This window comes from Mytilus trossulus, chromosome 3 (assembly GCF_036588685.1).
Source record: "Mytilus trossulus isolate FHL-02 chromosome 3, PNRI_Mtr1.1.1.hap1, whole genome shotgun sequence".
Taxonomy (NCBI): domain Eukaryota; kingdom Metazoa; phylum Mollusca; class Bivalvia; order Mytilida; family Mytilidae; genus Mytilus; species Mytilus trossulus.
The window spans coordinates 25,494,692-25,507,305 of NC_086375.1; the positions used below are offsets into that span (position 1 = coordinate 25,494,692).

At 28.7% G+C, this 12,614-nt stretch overlaps 1 protein-coding gene across 4 annotated transcripts in view; it reads right to left on the bottom strand.

The window, feature by feature from the left end:
• LOC134710931 (sodium/calcium exchanger 3-like) overlaps positions 1-12,614 on the bottom strand; it is a 49,977-nt gene continuing 37,363 nt past the window's right edge. For all 4 annotated transcript variants that reach the window (XM_063571347.1, XM_063571350.1, XM_063571346.1 and 1 more), the window contains 3 exons: positions 9,643-9,753; positions 8,071-8,229; positions 1-7,011 (listed from right to left, as the gene is read on the bottom strand). In XM_063571347.1, coding sequence (XP_063427417.1) covers positions 6,644-7,011; positions 8,071-8,229; positions 9,643-9,753 — 638 coding nt within the window. In that variant the 3' untranslated portion in view covers positions 1-6,643. The remainder of the gene's footprint in view (positions 7,012-8,070; positions 8,230-9,642; positions 9,754-12,614) is intronic.

Below are 12,614 nucleotides of genomic sequence, written 5' to 3' on the forward strand. Positions count from 1 at the left end.
TTTAATAATGACTTCAACCCTTTAATGACAAACTGAAAACAACAATTAAATTTTGTTCATGGATTAACCTAAATGACATGGTGGAATGGAATTTGGTAGGTATCAACACACAACAGGTAGTTAACACTTCTCTGTACTGGAATAATTTACAGAATGATATAAACATGAAATCAATCGCCTCACAGTCATTCCATGCATATGTTACATGATGTTATTAAAAGAAACAAATAACAAATATTAGGAAAATTTCATTTAGATATACATTTAACTAAGTGAAGGCACAATAAAAATGGTTTCTTTAGAAGAAGTTTTCATGAATGTTTATTATCATTTTTAACCCATTATAATCATTATCATCCTAACCAACCGAATTAACCTTCTATTGTAAATCTGTAATATCTATTTAATATCAATTGCAATATTAATCAGTTTTAAAGGTTAACTTAAAATTTTGTCATTACTTTAGAATATGACAATTTGAATTTTAAAAATAATGGAGTTTCAGGACATCTTGATTCTTTTAAGAGAATTTCTATCTTTCTTTTTTACCGCTGTCAATTTTCACTTGGTGTTTAGAAATAAATTCAACCAATATCCTCATATAAGCTTATTAGGATGTGTATGTGTATTTCATCTTCAACATAAATTCCAGCATTAGTTGTGCCTTCCTCGTGTACCATGTAAGCTTAAATGAAATCAACCCTAGACAATTGATACCTGTTCCAAGCATTTTGTTATGTTTCTAAGAATACATTTACAGAACTATGCACACCATAAAATGTGGTTACTTGAGAGCAATTAATAAGAATTAAAATGTATATACATGATATCTAAAGACATTTAATAACTTATTCATTCTCAATTTTAAAGGATTAGAAACAAAAAATTCAATATTTAACGAAAATTTATAATCATATAGCAATGTAGAAAATCTTTCAAGAAGGAAATATCCTATTATAATCTACTGAAAACCACCTTAAAAGTTTTAATTTTCAGAAGAAAAATTTAAATTAATCCAATTTTATGACATTTTAACAACAGTTGAAAATTATGTAATACTTCTGTGCATTTCAAACAATCATTTCTATCTAAATGTTATGATTTTACAATGAAAAACCTACCAGCACAACACATGATGTTAATTTACAACCGAAATATACATTAAAACTATGGTGTAATCATCTAGGAAAAGCTTGGGTTATTTATATAATGCCAAACTACTGGTCATATAACAAATGTAATAAATATAAATCACAGATGAAATAACTTAAAAAATAAATTAACAACTTGTAAACTGTTATATTTTACACTGCAATACCCTTATAACTGTAAATATACTGGTCATAATGTATTACTGCTGCTACAAAGGGACAGAAAATAATCACAAAATACTCCCTGAATACTATTTCAACAAGAATGCAAAATATCCTGCAACAGTGGTATTGTGAAAAATACTACAGCAGCGAAAACTAATTAGTTCACTTCTTAACGAAAGTCAGTTAATTCACTTTGTAGTATTAGAATTTACAAAGTAACCAACCAAAGTGCAGAAAACAACCCATAGCCAAGTTTGCTTGAAACAAAGAATTCTTATTACTAGAAAGAACTTTACAATGGAGATTAGAAGACATGGATCAAAATTAAGAAAGAACTTGTTTACTTATAATTTTATGCTGAATGAATAATATTCCTATATAATGAGTCCGAAAGTAGAAAGAGACTGGGAAATTGTGTTGATGTTATTTTCACCAAAACAGTAGACAGCCCTCCATCAAATTCAATAAAACTTCCCTTTTAACTGTCCACAAATTATCTTAATGGAAAAGTTGATCGGGAATTACTTATTTGTAGTTTTGTGATAACCTACTGGAGCAGGATATTTTGATTTGCTATGAAATTTCCAAAAAATGTATGACAGGGGTCTGTTGGCACTTTTTATTTCATCTAACCATTTCTAAAAAAAAAAGTTTTCATATGGCTAACATTATGAACAGCCATTTTCCATCACAATTCAAATGCTTCTTAAAGTGCCTTTCTACCCTATTACACATTTGACTTTTGGAAAAATCCATTAACAGATATAAACATCTATACATTCTAAGGCTCTATCAATAAACTTTACTAAAAGTTATAAGCAATCTCACAAATATTAACTTTAATTACAATTTGTTTATCAGGGTGACAGATCTGCATAAATACGTAAATATAAATTAGTTTCCAAAAATCTACAAGCAAAATTGCAGGTAAAGAAGTAATAGCAAATTAAAAAATCTAATTTTTCTTTGAATGCTACTAGTATTAGGTATTAGGTCTCTGAAATAAATAACTTATCTACACACTGACCAGTACATTTTCTGCATAGCTATTTTAATAGGACCTATCTTGAGATTCAAAAGAAAAAGCAATGTCATAGAACTATCATTATACCATTCACACACAAAAATAAATATACACATGTTCTCTCTTAAACTGGTACCAAGGGAAGTCAAAGGGAATGTTCAGAAAATCATTTACATACATAGATATGGCAACCAACTCAAATCAAGCAAATTCAAGATAGGCCCCTAAATTCATTGTCTATGACATAAATTGTTGATGAATAGACAAAATCTGCACAACAATGTGGGGAAAATTCATCACTGCAGAAAAATGAGATCATAATGAATTGTAAATATGATTGCACATTGTACTGAGCCATTTTCACTTGAACTGTTTTTAACAAGTGTGTAATAATATAAAAGAATTGAAAAAAAAAAAAAAAGAGTATTACTTTTTAATAATTTTCTTCCATTATTTAAACCTACATAATATATCAGACATAGCATTTAGACCATCAAGTTTATAAATCTTTTCTGATGCTTATAAACTAATAAAAAATTTAGCTGCAAATATTTGTTCATGTAGAGGTAGCTTCAATGCATTTGATTTTTTTATTTTTATTTCATTTAATGTAAAATGCTCCAAACTATAAAATAAATAAATAGAAATAATAAAGGTTTTTCCATATAAAAGAGAAAAAACATGTCATAACATCATTACACTTATAAAGACAAAGAAAAATCCTTTAATTTCGTATTCTTCTACAGATATCATTTTGATTTAAATAATGTTAAAAATGGATCCATGATTTTGTCTTGTGTTTATTCTAATGAAAATGAAAATATGTTTCAATGTTGATTAAACTTGGGCATGATTAAATTTGAATTTAAAGTCTTAAATGTAAAAAAATGTCCAATTAATTAACTGAAAGAAGCCCACTAGTCAGGAAAAAAAATATTTATTGGATTTGTAGAAAGATAAGTATGAGAAATACTTTATTATGCCTTGCTATTTGATCAGCTTTACTTCTATCCATATATCCCTTCATCTGCAAATATACAACCTTTATTTTCAAGAACTTGCTTTATACTCTAATCATATATCTAATGCTTGAAAAAACATAAGCTCCTAGAAGATTTAAAAATAATAATAATAAGCAGAAATTTAGATTTATCCATATTCCACAAAATTTACATTTATAATAAAAAAATGCATTTATAATGTTTTCTGTTTCAACAGAAGAGCAATCTAATATTTCATTTCTAATAAAGTATGCTGGCCAGCTTAGGCAACTTTTAAAATGACATATCCACCGATTAGAAAATCCAAACACAGTAGTTTCTTACAATACATTACAATGGTAAAATGATCCATTTTTAATCATTAAATTCAATTTTTTAATAAAACAAAAAAGAAAAGCAACATCTCTTGGCAAATTCAAGCCGGATTTTGCTATCCACTTTTAAAAATGAAATATTTAAAACAAAAATTTTTGAAAGTATTTGTATATCTCGTAGTATCATCAGAACACTGTCATGAATACACAAATTAAAGGCATTTGTGTATAATATGTCTTAGAACAAAATGACAAAAATTGCTTGGACACGAATAATAAATAACAAGGATGTAATTTTGCAGTGATGGTATGAATGTTTAAGGTATAAAAAAAAATGCTGAATATGAACAAGGGATAGAAATAAACAAATTGCAACTGAATAAAACATAAAGTAAAGCCAACATCAGACGGAGCATTGTACATAAATAATAAAATCACTTTACGCCAAAGATTATACCGACTACACAAGAAGTTACCTTTTCTTACGGAAGGACAGTATGACCATAATGGAGGACAAACATTAAATATGTAAACAAAATAAAAGACTTTACTTAAAAAAGAAAAGGTCTTATAAATTGCATAGTCTACATTTTGAATAATGCAATAATAATAATGAAACAATATCTTGATATCAAAAACTTACAATTTACATTGCAACAGAAATAACTGTTCTGATCTAATACCTTCCAGCTTTGAGACTAGCTAACAAAAGATATATTGTCAGTCTGATGAAGCTTTGAGTTTAAAGAGCAAACAACCTAATATTTGGGAGAAAAAAATGTAAATAGAATTAATCTGCCTTCAAAAAGTATGTTCATTATCCTTTACAAATTTTCTAATGTTGACAAACAATGTACATTTTACCTGTTAGATCCAATAATGCTAAGGATGAGATTAAAAAAGTTTTGTATTTTTTACACATGTAATACACATATCTGCATATTGTATTCAAACATTGTTGTATATTTAGATATTTGTTAACTTTATGGATACATTGTGTGTGTTTCATTACAGATCTCTATACACTGACATGAATTATAACCAAAATACAATATTGTATCTCATATATAAATATAACAACCATGGATTTCTCAGACAACTACAAAAGTTTTATCAATAAAATTCAATTTTCTTTAAAATAAGCAAATATTATCTTGGATTTCAAATATGCGAGACAATAAATAGTTCATAGACAGTATCTTTCATTCTTTTCTTGCATAATAATTAACATTTTAACATAAATTAACAACATTTACATAACTTACATTTATCTTTTACATACTTTTTTGTTCATTATGATTTTTAGGAGATTCTCCATTTCCTTTTAAACAATTTAAATGTTGTTTATTCATTAAGAGATTCTTCATTATATGAGACAATGGTTATTCTAACAAATATGGTAAAAAAACATTTGTTGACCTATTTCAAGCAAACATTTATAGGCATTTTGTTTCTGCTACCTTTTTTAATTGTAGAAAAATGTAAACAAACTACCAAAAAAATTGGCCTCTACAAATTTCTAACTGTGGATTTCTTAATAATTCCGGGGTAACTAACAATTTTCATGGATTTCATTACTGTGGATTCATTATTATTCGTTGGATACCAATTTTCGTGGATTTCGTGGGAACAGGTGAACGAATACCAAATTTTCCATAAGCCTATATGCATTCTTCCGCAAAACCACCAAACTAAATATCCAGGAACATGAAAGTTTTCCTCAATCAACGAATATTTGTACCCACGAAAATAAATGAATCCACAGTATATTAGTAAAGGAAAACTCTGAACTTAGATACTTGACCCAAATACAAATTTTCAAATATAAACTTCACAGACCTAAAAGAGATATATCAATTCAAAGACCCTTGTTATTGTTCAATTAACTAAAAAAGATGCATTTTGACAGCTCATAATTTGACTTACTCCTTTGAAATCTTTGCTATATATGACCCCAGTGAATCACTGAATCCATATTGAGTAAATAGCAGTGATTTTCAAAATTTTACATATTCACATGTACAAGAAATATATAAATCAAGAAAAAAAATAGTGCTTTTTTAACAATATGTATATTCAAATTGTAAATTCTAAATTAATACAATAAAAGAGATTCAACAACAATGAAACACAATATTTTTGAGCCATTTCAGTGATGAATAATATAGTTAATTCTGAATACTTTATGGTATTTACAAGTCGCATGATTTCTTTACTGGAATGGAGAAAGGATTCATACAGTTAAAAAAGCAAAAAATACTGCAAATTAAGGAACAAATTTAGTTTATCAATACACTTGTAAACAATTTCAACTGATTTCGTTCTTGCTAATAAGGAAGAAAACAGATTTTAATACTCAAGACTAATCTTGGTTAGTATTTCAACAGAATGCAGCACTTATTTTTAACCAGCAAAGGCAAATCTCTGTTATATAAATTTCTAAATGGGAGGAATAAACCTTTACAGCTACTAACGACACCAGTCTAGTTAGTCATGGGTTTTACTCTCCTGAAACTTGACCTTTTTTTTCACTCGTATTGTCTATTACATCTTTTCGTAATAATAAAATTGAGAATGGAAATGGTATTCTGTTAAGCTATTTTAAAGTCAATAATTGCTGCAATGTATGAATAGAGGGCAAAATGCACTTTTTTTTTCAAACATAAATATTCAAAGGAAAATAAAATCAAAATAAACACATGAGTCGGTTAAATATGAGTTGGTCATTTAAAACAGAGAGACAAAAACAAACAAAACAAACAAGCAAATCAACATTAATTACGTAGAGAACATGGAAATTTCAGTGTTATTTCTATAAAGATATTCTAAACACAACAAATCTTCATGATTAGTTGAAAGACTGACCTCTGGAACAAAAGAGACGTAATAAATCAATAAAAAAAAAATCAAATAAATAAATTAAAGAGATAAATAGATTTGCATTTTGACATTTAATTGATTTTAATTCCTACTGAGGGGATACTCTCATTAGAAATCTATATAACAGTATGACCTCATAGATGACAATACAAGGTAGAGAACCCATAACATAACGAAAAATACAGATGTGGCTATTTTAGTATTTTGAGGTCCTCCCAACTCTCCACCATAACGTCTTCTAACCAGCAAAACAAAAACAACTACAACTGCTTCTACGCAGAATACTGTAACAGACAAGGCTAAGTCTCCTGGCGGTACTTCGAATATATCCCCATTGGCAGCATGGTAAATGGCAGCGATAGTCCAGGCAATACCAATACCCAAGAAAACATTTACAGCATTACTCCCGGTCACATTTCCTATCGAGGAATCAGCATACTTATCATTAATAGCTGCTACTTTGCTGGCAAAGGTATCTGTAATAAAAGACAAATGATTTCTAACAAGAAGAGTTGACATTAAATGGTTTCAGATTAAGGAGGTAGACCTACATGACCTAGTTGAAGGGAAATAACTCTTAAAATCATTAATACGTTTGTGTCAACCATTTTCAATAATATATTTTAAGCTTCTAGGATACATAGATTATTTTCAATCTGTTTCAGGTAAATGCTTAAAATACATTGATGAAACATGACTTTTACAAACACATAACTGATTTAAAGAATTATCTCCCTGAACCAAGGTCTTCCACCTTAAATAGAAAACCCTTCCTCAATATGAAAGCCAAGTATCAAATATGTTAGATGCGTATAATTAAGAAAATTATCATCTTTTTTTACATCTTCAAAAATATGCTGACTTTAGAGCCTATAATGTACTACAATGAAAAGATTTTTTATATCTAAGCAATTCAGCATTTAAAAAAAAGATCCTCTTTAGAACCTAAACCAGAAGGCGACCTTTTTGATATTCAACGATAAAGTTGAAATTTAAAGCTATTTTATGGCAAAGTAAACCCTTGTCTTTTAATAGGACTGACAAATCAAACACTTTAAAGAAAAAGCTATCTTGCAAAATTTTTTAACAACTTTTTCAAAACGAAATTTATCACCTTTTATTCTATTTATTCAAGCACTTTCATCATACTTGAATGGTTTACTGTAAATTCAGAAACTATTACGCTGTGTGTATTAATGTGAATATTGCAACACAGTGGATATCGCAATAGTAAGAATTCACATTTTGATAAACATGCAGATTTTTCTTAAATTGCAATTTTATCTATGGTACAAAATTCACACACCCAATTTCAGAATTAGAATTTACTGTAAATTCATAAATTATTGTGTGCATTTATTATTCGATTTTTTTCATTTTAGATTTTAATTTTTGCGGTATTGGTAAAATAGTCTGTTAAATTCATATACAAAATTTCAGAAAGCGAGTTTAAATAATTTCTATTATAACCCTGTGTCATTTTTCACTATAAAAAAAACATCGCAACAATTTCTGCAATATTTTTTATTGTTTACCTGGAACACTGGTACCCAAAGCTACAAAGGATATAGCAGTTACAGAATCTTTCAGACCAATGGTACAACCAAATCCTGAAGCCAAATCTCCAATCACAGCAGTCAGTAATCCTACCATAATGATGGAGACAGAGAAACATGCCCAGCCTCCAAAGTAATCTGTAAATTCAAACGTAATCATAATCATGGAGACTTGGTAAAAAAAAACCATTAATTATGATTTAACATACTGATATGGATTACATTTTTAAGATGTGGCATTTTTGCAAATGTTGTTTTTGGTGTTATTCAATGTTTTTTGTGTGTATCTTTCTTAGGGCTGTTAAAAACATAGATGGGACCCAGGGAAGGCAACTTTGATTTGCCACTATGGGTGGATGCAAAATATTGTGTTGAACAGGTTAACAATTATGCAGGACTTAATCCCTCCTATGGGTGGTCACTCTGTTTTCAAAATGCCTTCCCTGGGTATCATGTATGTTTTAATAGAACAGCCCTCAGCCCTTTTATCAATTTTTGAATGATAGTGGTGATATTTGATAATTAATAGTTTGTTGACTTTCAAACTGTTTAAGGTAATTTTATATACACTAAAAAGATTTTTTTTGTGCTAAATATTTATAAAATGTAATTGAATTGGTATCTATTTCCATGTGAGCTTTCCATTTCTATGAAGCAACAGTCCAATAGCCCTGCATATGGAGTATATATCTCCTGGTTGATAGGATATTCCAGAGCTTGTATTCCTTGATAGAGGGTTGCTACTTACAAGACAGCTTTTGAACCAAGAGTGGTGAAATTGAAATCATCCCGTCAAAATTTTTACAGTCCCCATCAGAGTTAGTTGCATTTAGGGAATATCTGTTTCAAAGATGAACACAGATAGATTCCATTTGTCTTACCATAATCCGTCCTCTTTTCCTTGAATGTGACAATCAAAATTGCACTTATCACTGGGTTTCAACTGACATGAGCAAACACAATGGTTGCCACATGTGGACCAGGATCTTCTAAAGCTTCTGGAGCTCCTGAGATCACCCCAGATTTTTGGTTGGTTTCGTGTTGCTGAGTCATAAGTTTTCTATATTGTGTTTTGTGGTTTTGTTTTTATTTTTTTGCAAAAATTTAGCATTGTCAGTTTGTTTTCTATTTGCCTTTGGTATCTTTCGCCTCTCTATCTGCAAATTCAGTACATATTCCGGACAAATACCCAAAAATCTCATATCAATACCTTTCACAAAAGGAGTTCCACATTTGATAATCAAACAGAGAGTTGAAATTTCTTTATGAAAAATGAGCTGATTTTTTTTAATAACATTCCAAAGATGTTAAATAATGATTCAATCATTTTGATCTTATGACCTCAATCATGTAATGTTTTATATACTTGGGTGAAATAATGAAAAACCTTTTTTTATAGGCGACTATGGGGTATGGAGCTTTGTTCATTGCTAAAGGCAGTACAGTGACCAATAGTTGTAAATTTCTGTGTCATTTGGTCTTTTGTGAGGAGTTGTCTCATTGGCAATCACAGCACATCTTTTTTTTTTTAATTTCTACTGCATCACTTACCAGTGGGTGGAATAAAAGCGAACATAACTTTCCAGAAGAGAGTAAGGAAGTGCATGACATAATCCATACATGATGGCAGTTTCTCTTCACTTTCTTCATCCTCTTCATCACCTACAAAATATTATAAGTCCATTAAAATATTAGTCTTTCAATAGTTATATATATTTGTTATCTATTTATTATAATTATATAATGGAAAAATGTCAAGGAATCAAAAACTGTTTATACTTACCAACCAGAATCTGTCGTAGCAAAAAATAAAGACCTGTGGTACAAAAACAAGATGCCTTCGGTTTATTTTTAGAACATTTTTTTTTTAGCATCATTCAAGCAATTTTATTTCAAGTATGCCTATATAACTATTAACACTTTCGTTCAACTCTTTTTATGTTCTACATTCTAAAATCTTTTAATTATTCTCCAAGATAGATAATAATGTATTTCAAACTTTTATTTAAAATTTAAGCACTAAGCATTAAATACCAAATAGTCAAAACAGGATATTGTCTGCAATCAATCTTTGAATATTGGTCAATAAGATTTGAAAAATTATCTCCCTTAGGTAAATCTTGGTCCCATCATTGCAACTGTTTTACCTGTGGCAATTACTTACAGTGTCTTACTATATAGCCATATGAACAATTAAAAAAAGAATTGACAAAGTTTAATATGTTTTTTATTGAGTTATATTAGCAAATTCAAAACAAACCTTCCAGTTAAGGTATTAACCCAATTACCACTGAAAATAGCATTATACTTTAGTTTAAAGCAATTAGTTAAATGCAAAAGATGACAATTTTATAAAAGCATTTAATTTGTTTCTGAAAAGCTAAGCTCTTTATTTATTATTTTCTATGCCACGACCTTTTAAGTTATTTTCAATCATGACATTGTTTGTATACAGAATGTAAACAACCATATCATAAAATATTTTTCCATTTAAATGCAATGATATTTTAGGTCCTGAAAAAGAAAATCTTTGGAACCTTGTGTTTGTTCCTGTTTATTACAGTTCGGGATATTTTTCCGGCATATTGCACTAAAAAAAATTCGCTTTATTAGTTGTACTATATATAGTACTATGATAGTACTATGTTTAACATGGATTAGTACACACTGCAAGTATACCCTTTTTGTTTTCCATTATATAAAACTTCCTGCTTTTAACACTCTATTATTGACTTATAAAAAAGCAAGCATTCAATATTGTAAACTGTTGCCTACCTTTTTTTTCTATAAAGCAAAAGTAAAACAACAAAAAAAGGTTGTTATCAGACATATGTTACTGGTTTGTATTGTGCATTAGAACTATCTTCTTCCTTTCTTTTTTTAACATAAACCAACAGCAATCAGGTAAATGTTTATTTTAGGCCAAATGGGTTTATTTTATAAGAATACATCAGATTTCGATTTTAAAATAAAAACATTAGGAACTTTATTGATAATGCACTTATATTCTATATGACGGAGATGCTAATTAAGATTGCAGATATTTACGCAGAATTTTTGTTTTCTCTATAAATAAAAAATCTTTATATTACTCATAATGAAAATAAACATAGTCTAAAAAAAGAATTCTTGTGTAAATGTTAGAAGCACTTTTGATTTATTGAGAAGGGATATGAAAACAAGTTCAATCTTTGGTTATACTGATAAGTTAACTAAGAAAGAGAGAGCCATATCTCTTGCAAGTTAAAGACACCCTTGTAGATTTCTAAAATGCCGCTACATTAGGCAGCAATCGCACAGGCAAAGTGGAATGGGATAAATATAAGTTGCAAAACTTGTTCCCAAATCCGCTCTTTTCGGCCAAAATAATTTGTAGTTCAAATTTTGTAAAGATATGGAGCTATTATGTCTGTTCAATTGATATGAATGAAATGTTGGATGAATTGTAAGTGATGTTCTATTTTGGACACTGTTTATTGGTCATTAATGACTTTAATTTGTCAGTTTGATAGCAAAATGAATAAAAGTATGTTGACTATAGACAATTTGGAAGTTCCCTTTCAAACCTCCCACCTCTATTAAATATTTAATTGAAAAGCAATGTACTGCTTCCATCTATTTTCAACATAATTATATCAGAATAAACCACATTCATTGATAGCTATATAGTGATAAATGCTTTTCATTCTTCAATTGTCAATAGAAGTGTTATGATCATTTGTGAACAAGATATTCTTGCCATAACAATACATGGTGAAAGTGAGAAAGTGTAACTCATTGATGTTCCAAACTGTACATGTGAATATTGTAATGTCATGTAATTTTTAATCAAACGTGAAATTTGAGTTAATCGTTAACACAGCATACATGAAAATTGGGTTTATTTTACATTATGATTATGAAAAGAAGCATCAAATTTGGAAGAAGGCAGTATGTTTTATTTGTATTCTCAAACCTAGCAAGATATATTTTTTTCAATTTTAGAAGAAATTAATAATTGCCATTAAAACTGGACAAGATCCCTCGCTTCAGGAAAGCCTGAATGAACTGAAATCACATTATATATAAAATGTGCATCTCAAAGTTTTTCCTGTTTAATTCAAATAAAAATTGTAACCTTAAAATTAGTAATTAAAGCTGACATTTTGAAGCGTGGTGAAAAAAATTATTTTGGTAGTCTTTAATAGCATGGTATAAAATGAAATATTGCTTGAATACTAATAAGCCTCCTCCTATCTATAAATAAATATCAAGCAGTTTAAAAGCATTTAAAGTAGGTACTTAAATTTTATAGTACTGATAATTATCCTCCCACCAAATAAACAAATCATAAATTATTCATAACAAATTTTGATTTTCAATTACTGATTTCACTATAACTTATATTCTACATTGCAAGATTAACAAAAATTTTGAATACCAAATCCAGATTTTCAATTACTGATTTCACTATATTAACTTATATATCTATATTGCAAGATTGACCTGGATTTACACAAATTTCTTACGTTTAATCCTTCCCC